General features: G+C 38.6%; 2 protein-coding genes across 4 annotated transcripts in view; one reads left to right on the top strand and one right to left on the bottom strand.

The window, feature by feature from the left end:
- Positions 1-3,396, top strand: part of phactr1 (phosphatase and actin regulator 1) — a 60,813-nt gene extending 57,417 nt beyond the window's left edge. Inside the window, exon 13 of the mRNA XM_057841231.1 lies at positions 1,808-3,396. Coding sequence (XP_057697214.1) covers positions 1,808-1,823 — 16 coding nt within the window. The 3' untranslated portion in view covers positions 1,824-3,396. The remainder of the gene's footprint in view (positions 1-1,807) is intronic.
- A 1,467-nt stretch (positions 3,397-4,863) lies between these two features.
- tbc1d7 (TBC1 domain family, member 7) lies at positions 4,864-18,227 on the bottom strand. 3 transcript variants are annotated; one of them, XM_057841234.1, is made up of 9 exons: positions 17,998-18,227; positions 17,667-17,791; positions 17,406-17,486; positions 15,323-15,408; positions 15,218-15,262; positions 14,937-15,074; positions 14,097-14,242; positions 7,199-7,328; positions 4,864-7,115 (listed from the first exon to the last, which is right to left on the bottom strand). In XM_057841234.1, the coding sequence occupies exons 2-9, from the start codon at positions 17,776-17,778 to the stop codon at positions 7,029-7,031; spliced, it is 825 nt and encodes a 274-aa protein (XP_057697217.1). In that variant the 5' UTR covers positions 17,779-17,791; positions 17,998-18,227; the 3' UTR covers positions 4,864-7,028. The 3 variants fall into 3 exon arrangements, with proteins under 3 accessions (XP_057697217.1, XP_057697215.1, XP_057697216.1); XM_057841232.1 differs by having other exon boundaries at positions 15,218-15,408; XM_057841233.1 differs by having other exon boundaries at positions 15,218-15,408; positions 17,667-17,788.
- Positions 18,228-18,870: the final 643 nt, after the last annotated feature.

Below are 18,870 nucleotides of genomic sequence, written 5' to 3'. Positions count from 1 at the left end.
GACGCCAATTTAACGGGAGCTATTTTTTCACGGGAGATTTGGCTAGCTCTGTCAGTGTTCAACGCAAGCTGCAAAGAATGGCAGTAACTGTACTGTATCGCAAAATATGAAAACAATTGAAACCATTACTCACCAAATTCAATCTGCTGGCAAATACAGGCAAGTGTGTATGCTGCGCTCTGGTCTGCCCCAGTGTGGATAAGGCCTGCTTTTTGTTTTCGCAGCTTTTCAATGCAACCAAAGGCTCTCCAAGCACTCCATTTACACGTAGAGTGCGCGCGATTGGAATAATGGAAGGCTGTTTGGGCCGATGATTGGTTCTCGTCTGCGAATCATCTCGAAGGATTTGCAAGTGTCCAAGTGTCAGTTTTATAAAGAACCGATTTCTTAAGTGCTCAGTTTTCGTACCAAGTTAATCACATGATGATAATAATAATAATTAAATAAAACCTCCCGACCCCCCCCCCCCCCAAAAAGAATTTCTCCTCGGATCTACGCAATTCACGTAGGTCGCCCTTTTTGATTTCAAAACGGCAAATTTCATGCCTGCTGTACTGTACAAAGCAGAGGATGAATGGTGAAATGAATCATGTATGTATGTCAGATTTTCAGCCACAACCTCCTTCCCTCAGTCAGAGACTTGAAGATGAGTCGTGGCTGGATCTTCCAACATGACAATGATCCACCAAAGCATACAGCCAAGATGACCAAGGAGTGGCTGCGTAAAAAGCATATCAATCAAGGTTCCAGAATGGCCCAGCCAGTCTCCAGACCTCAATCCAAATATTTGGATGGACCTGAAACTTCGTGTTTGTCACTGATAACCCCGAAACCTGACAGGTCTAAAGAAGATTTGTCAGGTGGAATGGGACAAAATCCCAATGTTCAATGTGAAAACCCGGTGAACAACTACAGAAAGTATCTGACCTCTGTAATTGCAAACAAAGGCTTGTGCACTAAATGTTAGTACTGATTTTCTCAGGGGTATAAATATTTATGAACCCCAGTAAATTACAAATAATTTATTGAAAAAAATCATACAATGCAAGTTCCGGATTTTTTTTTTTAGATGAACTCTCTATGGGTGGAAATGCATCTATGATTGCAATTTCAGACCTACCTATTTTCTAAGTGGGGGAATTTGCAAAATCACATGGGGTGCAAATACTTCTGATCCTCACTGTATGTTGCATTCTCTTCAAATAAAATTGTCTAGAATGTCAAAGTGGAATATGTCATATGTCTTATCTTGTGTGATGCACTTTTGGGTAACATAATTTTCGGACTATAAACCACCATCCACCAAATTTGACACGAAAACAGCATTTGTTCACGGATAAGCCGCACCACATTATAAACCATAGCTGTCCTCAGTGTATTACAGGATATTTACATTAAAAGATAATAACCGGTAACATTATTTGACAACGGCCTCATAAGACTGTGATAAGACCATCATAATTATGACATGACCCTGTCATGAGCATTAATGAATGCTTATGACAGATGTCTTTTAGTGTCATCCGGCAAATTATCGCACTTTCGAATGGACGTAAACGATCTGAGCTAGACATAATTGGAATTGGTGACAAAATTTGCCGGCTGAAACTAAGCCACATCATTATCCAGGCCATATTTGTAGGCTAGAATATGCATTATCTGAGTCTTACTCTTTTGCTGACATTATGTGACATATGTGAATCAGATCACTCATGGGGGGAGGGAGGGCTGCATTTGTGTCTTTTGAAAAGCACACTTTACTCCATTTACTTCTATATGCACCTTAACCATCAAATTTTGTATACAGGTTTCATAGGCCATAGAGGAAAGCCCTTTCAAGATGATATTCCTGCACAAGAAACCAGTCAGACCGTTCTCTGCTGCCATTGTACAGCAGAACTCCTCACCTGTGATCATGTTCCATAGACTACACATCGAGCAACCTTTTCTCTTTTGAGTCCCGCTTCAGTGTAGTTTTTAGACTGATTCAAATATAAAAAGATTTTTGTATTAACAAACTTTGCACTTTTGTCAAATCAAATATGTGCCAATTTTAATAAATCTTAGGAAGGCTGGTCTTAAAAACTATGACTACAACTTGTTTGGAAGTCCTAATTTAGTTTTTGACTTTGTTGACCGTTTAACATTTTTTTTAATTGCCTTACAGACTTGTGTATATCCACCAATGTTTGATTATCTTCAGGTCACAAGGCTCTTTGCAGCCAGTTACAATTTGATTCTCAGTGTGCAGTTGAGAAATATGACAGGGTACAATGATCATGTTGAAAGAGAAAAATGATTATGTGAAATGGTAAAGGGGCTGTACACCATGAGATTTGAGTGTAGGACTATTGTGACCTTTAATACTTTCCTCAATGTGTAAAATTTAAAGATATGTTTCATGTCAGTATTAGTAGGAATGTTTTCATGGCTTCCAGTCACCCAATACCTTGTTCTCACAAAAGTGTACGTCTTCAAATTCATGAATCAACTGTGCAATAATTTCAGATTGATCTGTATTTGTTAATCTGTTTATGGGTTGTATTCAGAAGCTTGTAAACCTTCCATAAACCAAAGCAACATGACTGCAGCAGTCGAGTTTCAAAGAATCTTGCCATGCCGGATATTGACAGCTCAGTAACCCTGTAATGTGCCTACAGACGTGTTTACAGGGAATACAACACCTTATTTACACAATCGATGAAATCAACCTAAAGTACCGTACATAGTTATCGGACATGAATTGGCTTTAAATACAGCAAAATGAACATTTTAGAGTCACTTTAGTGAGGCAAACCTGTGCAATAATCATGCAACTTCTGAACTTCGAATTTTAGAAAAGTAGAGGTCTCCCAATACAAATATATCAAGGATGGTCACATTTCAATATTCATGAATCAAAGTTGACAGATGTACCCCCCCCCCCCCCTTTTTTTAAAGTACTCTGTAAAATCTTGCTCTACTGTAATTCAACTGACTGATGAGCAAAAACACAACTGTTGCATTTGTATTTGTGTCAAGGCTACGTTGTTTCCAGTCAAATGTGTGACTTCAAGGAGAATGCAGTGCACTTGTATGTAAGAGCATATGTGTGATCGTCTGCAAGCTACTTGCTTGCATGTTCAGAATTCTTGTTAATAGTCTTGTTAATAAGAAAGTGACTTTTTAAATGTTTTTGTAAAGCAGAATTGCATGATGTATTATTTATTGTGACTCTTCTATGATGTATACAGTTTCTGTAAGAAATGTGAATTTGTCAGGTTGTCTATTTTTTAACGCTAGCATGTCACCATGCTTACTAAGCCAACTAATGTAGCTGCTTGCAGTATCAACAGAGGTGGGTAGAGTAGCCAAAAACTACTCAAGTTAAAAATATATATATATTTGGTCAAAATACTCAAGGAATGAGTAACTTCTTACAATTTCTTTTTTTTTTAGCACAGCATTTAAATAAACTTATTACTATACTGTACTTTAACTGACGACATGACCATATAAGGCCATAGAAATACACAAAATCATGACATTAAAAAGATATCTCCAATTTTCTGTGGTACAGTGAAGAAAATAAGAGTTTGAACACTATGCTATTTGCAAGTTCTGCCACTTAGAAATCATGTAAGAATCTGAAATTTTCATCTTAGGGGCCCGGACCCTCCCAACAGGTATATTTTTAAACCTAACAGGTGCATGTCCACTGTGAGAGAATCTAAAAAGAAAAATCCAGAAATAACAATGCATGATTTTTTAAACAATTTATTTGTGTAATACAGCTGCAAAATAAGTATTTGAACATCTGTCCATCAGCCAGAATTCTGACTCTGAAAGACCTGTTAGTCCGCCTATTTAAAGTCCAACTCCACTCCATGTATTATCCTGAATCTGCTGCATTAGTTTGAGGTCAATAGCAGCATAAAGACACCAGTCCACCCCATACAATCAGTAACACTCAAACTTGTAACATGGTCAAGACCAAAGAGCTGTCCAGAGACACCACGGACAAAATTGTTCACCTCCACAAGGCTGGCAAGGGCTATGGCGCCAATTGTCAAGCAGCTTGGTCAAACAAGGTCCACTGTTGGAGAAATAATTAGAAAATGGAAGAAGGTAAACATGACAGTGAATCTCAATCGGAGTGGAGCCCCATGTAAGATATCACCTTGTGAGGTCTCAATGATCCTAAGAATGATGAGGAACCAGCCCAGAACTACACGAAAGGAGATGGTCAATGACCTGAAAAGAGCTGGGACCACCCTTTTCAAGGTTACTGTTGGAAATATACTAGGACGTCATGGTTTGAAATCATGAATGGCACGGAAGGTTCCCCTGCTTAAACCAGAACATGTCAAGTCCTGTTTTAAGTTTGCCTATGACCATTTGTATGTTCCAGATGAGTCATGGGAGCAAGTTTTGTGGTAAGATGAGAGTAAAATAGAACTTTTTGGTCATAATTCCACTAACCGTATTTGGAGGAAAAACAAAGATGAGTACTATCTCCAGAAGACCATCCCTACTGTGAAGCATGGGGTTGGTAGAATCATGCTTTGGGGGTGTTTTTCTGCGCATGGAACAAGACGAGTGCACTGTATTAAAGAGAGGATGAGATTGTGAGATTTTGGGGAACAACGCATTAAAGATGGGTCGTGCCTGGGTCTTCCAACATGACACTGACCCGAAGCACACAGCCAGGAAAACCAAGGAGTGGCTCCGTAAGAAGCATTGCAGGGTTCTAGCATTGGCCAAGCTGGTTTCCAGACCTAAACCCAATAGAAAACCTTTGGAGGGAGCTCAAACTCAGTGTTTCTCAGCAACAGCCCAGAAACCTGACTGAAGGGTGGGCCAAGACCCCTGCTGCAGTGTGTGCAAACCTGGTGAAAAACTACAGGAAACGTTTGACTTCTTTAATTACAAAAAAAGACCAATGTACCAAACATTTAACAATTTTCTCAGGTGTTCAAATACTTATTTGCAGCTGTATCACAGAAATGAAATGTTAAAAAAAAAATCATACATTGTGATGTCTGGATTTTTCTTTTTAAATCATCTCTCTCACAGTGGACACCTACGATAAAAATTTCAGACCCCTCCATGATTTCTAAGTGGGAGAACTTGCAAAATAGCAGAGTGTTCAATTCTTATTTTCTTCACTGTATATCGGTGTCAAATAAAAATCGCAGGCCAGGTTGAAATCCGCGTTTTCAAGTAATGTTGACAGCAGCTCTCAGTGAATTGGTTTATTTTTTACGGTTCTTTAAAGATGTCATGTGATTGAACAGGCATCGTGATCATAGGACTTGTGACTGCTTGTGTACGGTCATGTGACTGTTTTGTTACGCCTGATTGGAATAATTGAGTCATGTGGTTATCGTTGAGACATCTCATTGGTGATATTGGTAGCGCCACTGGAGGCATTTCCGGCAAAAATAAATTCTAACATTTTTCCTCTTTATTCTACATTCGTAAAATGACTAGTGGAGCTCCAAGTAGCCGAGTAAAACTCAAATAAAAAGTATGGCGTGGTACAACTACTCTTTGAAGTATATTTTTCTCAAAGTTACACAAGTAAACGCAACACGTTACTACCCACCTCTGAGTGTAAAGTCGAATTACGTTATTCCATAGACTTCACTATTAGTTGACAGGACACGGGGCCGATCTGTAGGGGGCCTATTTTCAAAAACTTTGAATTCAAATATTTTCAAAACCTCAGCCGCTAGCGACCTAATACTAAAACAGGCACCTCCCTTAGGCATATATGAGTCTCCATGAGCAGCCACATATAGAAATTCAAAGTTAACCCTAACCCCTAATGAAATCCCAATTAATTATTTTTTTAATACAAGTATAACAAAACTTAAAATGGCAATAAAATTCTCAAATTTTATGCTAGATCCACAAAAATCACAAATGCAGAGCTCATCACCTAAATTTTCAGGATCAATAGCAATTTTTAACATATCATATGTTTTTGCCCAAAATAGCAACTTTAAAGTTTAAGTTTTCAACAGCTAATAAATCACTCATTTTTCACATCAGAATAATTAATACTTAATACTTGAGGAAAGCATGCAGAGTCATCTTAATTTTACTCAACAAAAGCAAAATTTGCATTTTTTTCTATATACAATCACAACTTATTTAGGTTGAATTCTGAAATTACTATTGCCTCAGTACGGAGGCACGTCTTGCCGGCTATCTGGCCCTCCTCGTTTTTGGATTAAAATGTTACATAAGATAGAACACGTAAAAGGGGATTTTTTTGTTTGTTTTGGAAGCAGAAATGTCTAAATTAATACTTTTTTGCCAAAAAATGGCAGTTGGCCAAGACATTACCTGATTATTTGGATACAAACTTGGATACAAAACAAAAAGCTTTTTAAGTTGAAAAGTCTTGTAAATGAATGTGTGCATCCCACAATTTCTATAGATATGAACATTGGAACAGTCTAGATTCTTGGATAAATGCAAAAAACGGGCATTTATCATTCATTTTACGTAAATATGTCGAGCTAAAATTACGCTTTTTAAGTTGAAAATTCTTGTAAATAAATGTGTACATCCCTGAATTTCTTTAGATATGAACATAGAACAGTCTAAATTATTGGTTAAAAGCAAAAAACAGGCATTTATCATTCCTTTTGTGTAAATATTTTGAGCTAAAGTTACGCAAATTATTTCCTTGCATTTTTTCCCAAAATGTTTTAAAGTGCATGCATGGGGCTATTTTATATATTAGCTTGAACCAAATCACTCGAGACACTGCTGCCTGCTTGTATACAGTAGTAAGACTTTCGTCTTTTTTCCACCTAAATCCGGGGTTTGAACGCAGTGTGTGTTTGAGTTTATCACAGTGAAAGCCAAATGCTCTGCCTGGGTCAGCCCTAAGCGGGAAGGTGAGTCTATGGTTATTCCTCAATTTATTAGCAAAAAGATCGGCATGCACAGTCCAGCTGGTAGTCGCATTAGGCATGAGGAGTGAAGACATATCGCTGGTTCATCAGTAGAAGGAAACATATTTCCCCCCCAGCTTACATGGCATGTATTGGGGTGCCACAATATTTGTGCCAAAGATCAATGGCTTTAGTTACGATGGCATCAGTGTTCTCCTGCGGTATCTACAAGGGAAACACAAGGTAAGACAAGAAAGCTTGCTAAGGGGCGAAATGATCGTTTTGGCACACAGCAGTTATTCACTCACATTGCACAGAAACTTGACAACACCCTCTGGTCGGCTGATACCCAGCAACATAATCTTGTAGCTGAGAAGTATCTCCAAAGCAACAAACACCAGGATCTTGCAGGAGCCACTGATCACCTTGTCCCAGACTCTTTAAAACAAATTCATACAGATAGTACTGTATATTATTTAAGAAAATGTGTTGTTAAACATTTTAATGGATCCAGGAAGTGAAGAGGCCTTCATCTGAGTCTCAGATGGAGAAAGAAAATGTATTGAACTAGTACAGAAACTATAAAGAGGGTGTGCCTATTTTTTTAAACTACCTTTTACTTATTTCGAGTATCACCATTCCTGTGATCTTAATGAAAGACCATTAGCAATACACAATCTTAGTATCCTTCGACTGGCACTGTATCGATACGTGTATTGTCAACAGAGTGGAAACAACATACAGTGGTACCTCGATATACGATCGCATCGACATTTGATCCATCAGACGTAAAATTTGACTCGTCATTTGTCTCGATAGATGAGGCCACACTCGAAATACGACGATTTATTACGGTGTTGCAATTTCATTGTTTTCCCGCATGATGGACGCACAGCGGATTTGCTTGAGAGAGAATTCAACATGGGTCCCAAGAAGGTTAGTGCAGGTGATGAAAATCGAAAAAAGGTGACGCTTACCATTGAAATTAAGATGGAAATGATAGGAAAAAATTTGAGCGTAGTGTGCGCGTCAGTGAAATAAGAGTGTGACAATATCTCGATGTAGCGATATATCGCGATATTTTGCAACCTAATCGGTTATCGATATGCTCCCGCCAAGTATCGATCCTTTTATTTGACATATTGGCCATTGGATGCTGTAAACTGCTCGACGTTTGTTGAGCAATTCCTTGGCGGTCCACTAGGGGTGCTCAAGAGTGGCGGTGAAGGTAAAGTGTGCACAAGTTGTCTAGAGAAGAAGAGAGGAAGCTCCAAGTGGGTTGAAAAAAATAAAGCTTCGGGGGAACGGTGGGGGAAAAAAGTGACAAAAATATTGCTACAAATCACAAATGTGGACACACTTTAGATTTTACACAAACAAGAAAGGAAGTAAGGTGAACAAGGTCTTTGCTGTATGCAAGAATTGTCTAACAAAAATAAGGTTCACTGGCAGCTGGCGACGACGTGGACACAGATTTCTTCACTGCTTCGCTTTCATCACTTGAGGTAAGAAAGTTTTGCAATGTAATTGAGTTTTTAATTTACATGTATTATTTTGATGGCATTTGGTGTTGAGTGATATAAAATAAACCAGGACCCTAAACTGGATGAAAATGAATATCGAACAAGCCTACATGAATTTACTGATTTATTTGATATTATTTGAGAACCACTTTCCATCTAGTTTACTACACAAACTGTTATTACTGCCATTTTGATGCAATAAGCTATAAAAATGGTTTGAATAGCTTCCAAGATATATAAGGTGATGTGCATGATAATTAATGTAGTCTACATATTAAAAATAGGTAATTATTGCATTTTTAATTTCTATACATTCAATTCATATTTTTTTAATTCACTCAATACTTCCAACACACACACACAAAAATCAGGATTTCAACTCAAAAGCTATTAAGTAACTAATATTTTTTGTTTTGTTGTTTTTAAGGTGAGGAAGAATGTGACTGAGTCCAACATCTCAAATGCTGAAGCATATGGTGGAAGTGCTCAAACCAATGCTTTTGGCAACAAAGGTCATATATGAAGAAAAGACCCACCAATTTTATCATTGCCCCACTCCAAGCTCAACTGCTGACTGACACCTACAGCATTGTTATTTTTTTTACTAAAGATTTAAAACTTTAAAGAAATTAAGGGTGCTTTTCATCATGATCTCTCTAAGAGATATCAGTGGTTGTGGTTTGTTTCCTCTTGTGTTTGTGTACAGGTACACAATTTGCAGTAGATTCATATTTTACAGCAATGTTGCACAGAAAAGGTGTCACTGTTTAATAAATGACTTAAACAGTACTTTTTCTATTTTGAAATATCTTTTTTTTTTCAACAGTTATATCGTAAAATATGTATCAAATTTCTGACCAATATATTAAAATTCGCTGTATCGGGATATCGTGAGATAATCGTTATCGTTAGCCTTGTATCGCAAATCGTATCTTGAGGTGCCCTGAGGTTCCCACTCCTACAGTGAAATGGCTCGACAATACGGCCAGAATAGGTCGATAATCATAACGGTCCTCCTCCGACCTTCGTTAGCCATTCCTTATAAGTTAAGGTGACATTTATTATTATTGTAACATCGGCAAAGAAATCGCCAGCTTTGTCAGGTTTTTAATGATTTATTTCAGAACTTGTTCAATACAGCACGGCTACTGTCCGCCATAGCCTATGGCCAACAACAACATGAAAAGAGAAAGTAAAAAAATTCTCCCCACCTCTCTCACTCAGCTGTCATTCACACAGTGTGTTCAGGAACAGCATGCAAAACACAACCGCCACATTGGAACCCGACTCCTTACATCATCATTACCATTGTGTTATTGTTATTCCAATTTGTACTTATATGTTTTGCTATGTACTGTATAATTGCTATTTGTAATTGTTCCAGCAGTATTTAGGATATATAGTATTAAGTATTTATAGTATTTAGGATATATTTAGGATTTAGCTTATGTTTTTGGGCTGTGGAACGAATTAATCAAATAATTATAATGTATTATTATGGGAAAGTCCAGCTCAAGATAGGACCATTTCAACTTACAAACTAAGTCCTGGAACTAATTAAATTCGTATGTAGAGGTATTACTGTATTCCCATATCGATTTTTTTGCACATCCATATTGTCAAGCCCATTCTTTGATTTCCTTTACTGTAGCATTGCTGTTTGTGGTGTACTGCTTTTTGACAACCTGAAGATGCCAGGCATCATGTATGGTTTCTCGGCCTCGACTTTAAACTCTGCAATTTTTTTGTATGGAAACACCTGATATTGCACCACTATCGTTCTCCCGACATTGGAGGTATTGGTGATACTCTACACCAGCGGCCCCCAACCATCAGTCCAGTCCGCAAGCCACTTGGTACCGGTCCGCAAGAGAAATAAATTAGAGGTAGTTCCCGGGTTAAGACGTACCTGATTTACGTGAGTTTGACTACGGCGCCGGAGCCTCGTCCGCCATTTTGTCTTCAGTCATTTTTTTCTTTGTCCGCCACCTCTCAGCACTGATGCTAAGTATAGTACATTAGTATAATATTTGCCTAATTAATCTAAAAAGTTGATCTCAAATTTCTATGCATGTCTGGTATTTCATTACACTATACGTGCAGTCCACTTTCCTTTGATGCACTCGGACTTGTTTGATGTAATGCCAGCGCTACTTCCTGTTAGTCACGAGCCATAGACATCATCACTATTGACGTGTCACTTCGTCATTCTTTGCGCGACGCCTTATCAGTGGGGGGCGAGCTTCATTTTGTAATAGCAGAAGATGGCACACGCTCATGTCGGATTTAAGCTTGGATTTACTTACGATTGGATTTAACTACGAAAGTTGTACTGCATATAAACAGGAAGGATTGTCTCAGGAGCGATTTGTTCGAGGATTCAAGGTAAAAATGATATTTTTCTTACCATGCATGCGTGATTGAAGCATTTATTTGCAAGAATTTTCTTCTTTGTTTACACATGGAGGCAGTTAATTTTCGTAAGTAACTAGCTTCATAGTTTACAAGTTTTAACCAAGAATCGAGACAGTTTTACGACATATCTATAATGAATTCAGGGATTTAAGCATTTATTCACAAGAATTTTCACCACATAGCCCTCACACACGAGGCGCCATTGACACTCAAGTATGAAGATCAGGAGCCAAACTTGCGCTGCACCACAGGGTTGCTAGATCAGAAAGACCAGGGGTCCCCAAACTTTTTCCTGTGAAGGCCACATTTTTTTCACTTTTCCCTTCATTTCCACTTTTCCCTTCTCTGATGGGGGGCCGGGGTCAGTTTGTAACAGAAAAGGTGTGACGATTGCAGGAGTGCCTAAATGTAAAAATGTATTGTTTTTCAGAAAGCCACAATCAAATAACGCTTTCTGGATTCTTCACAGAACAAAAGTAAATAAAATAAAAATAATAATAACATAATATAATATAATAAAACTATTAATTAAATAGATAATAACCAAATCACCCTCTCTGGGTTCTTCACAGAAAAAAGCCAGGAAATAAATGACACTATTGAAAAAAAAAAAAAATATATATATATATATACATATATATATTTTTTTTTTGTTCAGGGGGCCGGACCAAACGTGGCCATGGACCGTATCAGGCCCGTGGGCCGCAGTTTGGGGACCCCTGAGAAAGACCATCTCAAGCCCAATCACAAAATAAATAGAACCTACCCAGTTGGCGAGAACCCACCTAATCTGTCAACATTGCTGCACCTACGCACTCACTGCGCATGCACTTTCCAGACAATAACTATGATGGCGCACTTTGAGTACGAGTCAGAATTTTTTTCTTATCATAGCAGTGCCAACAGCGCTTAGTATGCAATAAACAGCGCCATCAGCTCTCAGGAGGAACGCTAGTGGTTCCTCATGTATTCAGACGAGCGATTGGCACTCCGCAGCGAGCAGCAGGGAAACCCATTCATAGTCTATGTCGGTCAGTCCGTTCCATAAATGCGTTTTTTTGAGGTTTCTAGAGCATTGTGACATGTCAAAAAGTGGCTCTCAACCACATGCTCGCCAAAACCTGTATATTTATGTGTTATGTTTAAATCTCGCACTCTTGAAATTAGGGATGGGAATTGATAGGATTTTTACGATTCCGATTCCATTGTCGATATTGCTTAACGATTCGATTCTTTATCGATTCTCTTATCGATTCTAATTTTGGGGAAAAGAAGAACAAACGTTTTGATTGGCATAGAGTTTGTTTAATCAGAAGTCACAACCTTACAAACTCACAACGAGATCAAAAGAGGCCCAAAGCCTCAACGTTAACTGTGGCAATAAGTGGCAAATACACAAGAATGTGTAACATTTTACTGAAACATTTATCTAATAGAAATAAAAAATATTGGTATATATTGGCAGATAGGTTGTTGTTCTGCCTTTGGCAATATGTGTTAAAACAGGGGTCCCCAAACTTTTTCCTGTGAGGGCCACATAACTTTTCCCTTTTCTGATGAGGGGCCGGGGTCAGTTTGTAACAGAAAAAGTGTGACGATTGCAGAAGTGCATAAAAGTAAAAAAATTATTGTTTTTCAGAAAGCCACAATCAAATAACCCTTTCTGGATTCTTCACGGAATGAAAGTAAATAAAATAAAAATAATATTATAATATAATAATAATAATTAATAATAAAAACACTATTAATTAAATAGATAATAACCAAATAACCCTCTCTGAATTCTTCAAGGAAAAGGCCAGGAAATAAATAACACGATTGAGAAAAAAAAAAAAAATTCAAAATGGCCGGACCAAATGTGGAGGCGGGCCGTATTTGGGCCGCGGGCCGCAGTTTGGGGACTGCTGGGTTAACATGTATTATTTACCATTACATTGAAATGCATGCCTTTTAGTTTTTGTGGCGCTTACACGCTCAAGTGGGGGCGCCCTTGCGCTTCCTCACGCGAAGAAGAACGCGCTCACGTGAAGAAGAGCGCGCTTACACACGAAGAAGAAATGCCGCATCCAAGCGAGTGAGCGAGTTAGTGAGAGAGGGAAACACTTCTACGAGCCTACGTTGTTAATGTTAATATCTACAGAAGCAACGCCTGTATGTATCATCTTTTGTGTTGTTGTTGTTGTTGTGTTTCCACTCGCGATCGGACACTTAAATCCAGTTGTGTAGTGGTTTGAACGATGTGCTAATGCTAGCGAACGAATGCTAACCATTTGTTATTACTGTTATTAGCAGCTAATCATCACTGATTTACGTTGATGCAAACCTGTTTGTTATTGGGGACGAAATTGATTTGTTTCATTTCTATTCTTAGTTTCACTCTTCAAGTGATGGTTGAATAAAGTCAGCAAATTATACCAACGTCTTCTGCATCGTCATTTGGGAGTTTATCTAGCTGTATAGCCAGGACTGAGCCTTAGCCTCTCTGTGAGGACAGCACAGTCGTATTCCCTCCCGATGCAGTTATCTCCACCTTGCAATGACTGCAAGTCGCTTTGTTGTAATTTTTCCTCGTGAAGTGAAGACACACTTTCGAGCGTTTGAACCTACGTGCTGTCATTGTTATGTTTATGGCTGCAATGCTCGTGCTTACCCGTCGTAACCTTTCATTTTCACACTCTTTCCTGGTGAAGTGTAGTCAAACTTTGGAGCGAGTGGTTCTTGGCGCCATGCTAGTTTGATGCGTCTGGACAACAAGACACGTCACGACGCAATACGCGTCTTTAGGAATCGTTAAAGGGATCGTTAAGGCTTTTTCATTGTGATGTCGAGGCCTCGAAACACTCGGAACCGGTTCCGAATTGGAATCGGATTTCGATTCCCATCCCTACTTGAAATATAAAAGTCGTGTCTTTCGTGCTTGTGACTTCATGCTTGTGACTTCATGCTTGTCTTTCATTTGCTGTTGTGTTACCCTTTTCCTGCCTCTTACTGTTACCTGTACCAGCATTGAGATTTGCAGCTACCATTAAATACAAAATTAGCATAATTTTACCTTTAAAATGATATTTTCTCAGTTTAACTTTAGGTCACCCCTGTTCTATTTCTATTCACAATTTGTTAAGCTTCCCACTTTTTGGGGAATCTGGTTTGTATTTGTGCAGTCGTCTTATTAGATTATGTCTATAGCTTTAATTCGTATTTTATTTTAGTGCCATTTTTGGAACAGATTCATGCTAGGTCTCAAACATATCATGCGTTATAGACTCACCTCTGCAAACTGGACTCGGGCAAGCAGCCAGCAAAGCAGTGCCTGAACCAGAGGTTATATGGGAGTTGCGCCAAAGCACCATTGTTCTTCAGATGGCTCAGAAGCCCAGGCTCCTCCTGACTGAGGTAGTGCTCCAGGCTCTTTGGCTACAACAGCAAGAATAGGACAGAATGGAAGATAATTATAAGACCTAATATTCCAGTTTGTATACTCTCAAATAGTGCTGCAACAATTCATCGATTAACTTGATTAATTCTATTAGGAAAAAAGCTTCAAATCAAACGTTGCTGCTTCAAGGATTCGTTTAATTACAGTAGCATTGTAATGGTTTGTTTAGAAAGTGTTTGCATTTAGTTTGATTTTGGTGGATACACTGCCCTCTAGTGGCAACAGTGGATATGACAGAACTTCTATGCGCCTTGTCCCATTCAGACCGTTAAGTTAATGTCTCACTCGATTCGGGAAAACACAACAAAATCAGATTAGTGCATTAAGACATGCGGTATGAACCTAGCCTTAGATGTTTACCCGCCCACATAAACCATACGTGGGCTTAACCAATGAGAACAGAAAACATGACGCCTGTCGTTGTGGTGCTGTTAACTCTTGGGAGTGTGAATAGTGGCTATGGGTATCGTCACCAAGTGTTTGTCCAATTATTCTTTTTACTCTCTATGGGTGCACCTGTAGGCCACTTATAATGGACATGTAATTTGACTCACTAATTTGGAATTACATATTTAGAATGATATAGAATAGAATCCATATACAGAATTAAATAAGAATTGTCTTTAAAACAAGCAGTGTAAATGTAGCCTTTGAAAATACAGTGACACATACAAGATGCGGAACTGAGTCTCCAAACTTGGTGTGGAACTGGGTGATAAAACTTTTAATTAGCCAGTAGCAGTCAACCGGATTTTCTGCAATCTCCTCCATTGCTTGACTGATGGATAAGAAGTCCTCGTTCTTTTCATCCTGAAACCACATCGACACTTAAAGTATTTGTGTGTGCAAAACTTGAGATAACATTGATTGAATTTTGGTAAAAGTGCTTGCTTATTTTTGAATCTGTTAACAATATTTGTTATAACGGATGGATGGATGGAAAAAAGTCTTACCGGTGGTGACATTTCAGAGCAGCGCGGGAGCACCTGGCTCTCAAGCTGGAACATACGCAGGTACACATGGGTTGAAGGTGTGGAGGATTCGATAAATCTCATCACCTTCAGTGCCTCCCGGATGTCTTGGTATTGCTCCTTTCTGTAGCTTCCAACCAAGTTATGGGAGTCACTGTGGGGTGGCAGGATGCCTGAAGAACACACAATATGGCTGACAAACTCATCAACTTAAACAGTCCAATATGTTTATATGAAAACTGACCAGAAGCTGTTTACTCCTTCAAATTAATTGGCATGAAAGGTGTTATTCTGTAGAGGTTCTGAGCAGTGAATCTACAGTCTTTCAGCAGACATAGATGATTCGTGAGTGCTTGGCTACTTGCATTTTCAATTACTAAAAGTAGAGAAAGCAAAAATGCTTCTAAGTCGCACTAGTTTAAGTGTCCCACTTATCTTATAACCTAACTCAGAAGTGTTATACTAGTATAGCAACCAATTACAATTATGACATCAGTGTTAATAATAATAATATGATAAATGTTTCACTAGTTTTGCTAATAGTTGCACCTAGTGGTATTACTAGTACAACGGCTAAGTGTTCTCAAGTGAAACTAGGAACATAAATTGGACCTGGCATAGCAGAATAAGTCAGAGGTCTCAGAGAAAAGTTTTTAGGGAAAATCTTGCTGACATATTTAATTAACCAACTATGGTGTAGATGCAAACTGACAATAGTTCGGCAGATTGCTAAGAGTCCCTCAAAGAGTACAAAGCTGATGGTTATCAAGCAGTTTATTACAATCCAGTTTGCTGTAAAGGTAAACACATTACAAACACATTTGCACAAAGAAGGCTTTAAAATGCAAAATACATTTCGATTTTTGAAACCACACAAGCTTATTGCTAATGTATAATAGAAGACACCCACTCACAAAAAATGGCATAGCATCATGGTATATAAAACTACTTTTTCACCGATACAGGTATAGGAAGAAGACCCGAGACAGCACTAAAATGCTGGCATCTGTATCACAGAGTGCTAACAAATAACGCACTGATGTCATATGTACTCATCGAGATTTAGTTTCTGACCTCCATACAGGGGTTAATTTGTGCCAGATCTTGCTGGAACAAGATCCGGCACCTCTTGATTTTGGCCTCCCTGTGTTCCTGCACTTATATGGGCAGATCCGGCACCTCTCGTGTATAAAAAAAGATAAATAATAATATACAAACGTTTTTAATAAATGTATTGTAATACCCCCGAATGGGTGGAAAGAAGGAGTCGTTTATGGCTTTCTCCACTTTATTGTGGCAACAATAAGAAAACAATAAACAAAATAACAGCAGACCGCTGCCAAATACGACCGCAAACTTTTCTTTCTCGCCCGTCTCACTTCCAACTACCTCACCGCTCTCCAGTCCCGGCATCTCTTAAAGGGACCGTGCATAGTTACGTACATTACTGTACAAAATAAAATAATAACATGCATAAATTCATTTACAGAAAAAATCCCAAGAATTGCATGTTGTTTATAAAAATTTAACGTCATTTGAAAGAGTCGGAGATATGTTGATGCACTGAAAAGCTGGACCAACATATCACTCCCCTGACATAAAAAAAAACACATAAATAAATGGAAATCTGCGGCATCTAGGAAGCAAGCAGACAGGATCAAACTGTATTTCAACATGCCAAAAAGACAGTTGCATTTACTGTCTTTTTTCAAAAAGAAGGAAGATGGTTCAAAACGAGTCAGAAAAGCAACAACGGGTGCTGAGGACAGTTGCAGCGATCATGCTAACGGGCAGGACCGAGTGCAGCAGCAGGCTAGCGCCGCAGCGGCTTGCCAGGTTCACTAACAGCCAGCCTAGCCGGGTCAGGAGGCTGCTACTGTGGCAGCAGCTGGTCAGGTTCAGCAGCACCCAGAGTGGGGGCCAGCTACAGCGCCAGCAGTCAGCTAGGTGGACCACCAACAGCCGGAGCAACAGGCCAGTACCCTTGCCGCACAATTAGTAAGGCGGTGGGAACATTTGGAGCCAGAGCCTTAAACCCCTTTTATTTTATATTTTTGTACAATATACATGTTTTTTTCTTGAATAAATAAAAAAAAAAGGCACAATAAACAAAGCTTTCACTACATTTTAGTAAAACTCATGCGCAATCTCCTGAGAAAGCATGTCTTACCTAACAAAACCTTCCACACGTGGACCCTATACATGGATGGAAGAGGAAACCGCTGGCTAAAAGTGCTCAGCTTTTCCAGGTCTGTAAAAGAGACAAATATTTCAGCTACTTAATTGGATGATTTTAGCTATAATATATAATTAAAGCCAAAATCATCTGTACATTTTGTAGCCTGTCAGATGATTGAAATTGAATATTGTCTGATTCTGGGCATAAAATTGTGATCCTCTGGCCACGATAATGACATAAATTAACACTTACCAAGGGGGTTATCCTTGAGCAGAATTTCCAGGGACTTTTTCTCCTCGACCCCTCTAAAGCCAACTTTCTCATAATAAGCAGAACGAAAATTTCTCTGTGGGTCGTCAGCCATATCTCCTGACCTACTAGTCACATAGGAAAAGGAACTTTAGCGTCAATATGCTCAAAAGTGGGATAATTTTGAAACGTTCTTGTTTTTCATAGATACACATACACATGGAATTAGTCTAAATAAGGGCTATAGCAAAATGAGGACAGGCTGTCCTCTCTCAAGACCTGACAACAGGCGGACATTTCAATGAGAATGACCATCATATTTGAAACAGCTTACCTTTGAGCGTTTAACTACGTTTCTGGGGAGCTTCGTCACACCTTTTATTCGAACGTTCGTAATTACCAGACTACGGCATGGCTATGAAAATTCGACCGGTTGAGAGGGTCCCATCCCCTGACCATTTATGTCACGCATCCTTTTGTTGAATAGGACCCTCAGCAGAGCTTCAAATTACTAAAAATCAACTTAATGAGTTTACTGTTGGACGGCGCGTACTGATGACGTATTACTGACAACTGTTATAGATATATCATAAATTAAGCTAGATGTCAGCTACTGGCTGTAAACCATAAAAGACTGACGTAATCGCTTATCGGCCATATTACGTCGGAGTCATAGAAAAATTTACTTGACGTACTGGCGGATAATTTCACTTATTTTTAGTAGATTTACACTGAAAACAAGGGAATTTAACTAGTTTTAAGGAGGTATATTTGCAGTGTATTGGTATAGGACAAAGTAACTTTCTAATAGAAAGATTTGTCCCTTAAAGGGACAGATAACACCCATAGCGGAAATAATCTTGTTTAATAAATAGAAAGAAAACCACACACAAAATTTTATTTTTCTTATGGGTAATAGTGGAGAAATACAAATAAAAGCTAATATTTTCTGGAAATAGCCTGCCTTAGGCAGACAATCAAAATGTGAGTATCTGTATCTCAGATGACTTCATTTTTTAATACTTATTTTCACATGCACCTGTGCATGAGTGTGTCTCGACATACGAATTTAATTCGTTCCAGGACCTTGTTTGTGAGTCGAAATTGTCATATGTCGAGTGGGATTTTCCCATGATAATACATTATAAATCGATTAATTCGTCCCACATCCCTCAAAACCAATGCTAAATCCTTAACAAATACTGCA

This window comes from Corythoichthys intestinalis, chromosome 7 (assembly GCF_030265065.1).
Source record: "Corythoichthys intestinalis isolate RoL2023-P3 chromosome 7, ASM3026506v1, whole genome shotgun sequence".
Taxonomy (NCBI): domain Eukaryota; kingdom Metazoa; phylum Chordata; class Actinopteri; order Syngnathiformes; family Syngnathidae; genus Corythoichthys; species Corythoichthys intestinalis.
This window is presented reverse-complemented; position numbering and strand designations above follow the sequence as displayed.

Coding starts and splice junctions, on each gene's coding strand:
- tbc1d7 (XM_057841232.1), bottom strand. CDS start 17,778: ATGGCTGACGACCCACAGAGAAATTTTCGTTCTGCTTATTATGAGAAA. Junction 14,243..14,936: donor GAGACTCAGTTCCGCATCTT/GTATGTGTCACT, acceptor TTGCTGTTGTAG/CCAAAGAGCCTGGAGCACTA. Junction 7,329..14,096: donor CCCGAGTCCAGTTTGCAGAG/GTGAGTCTATAA, acceptor TTTGTTTTAAAG/AGTCTGGGACAAGGTGATCA.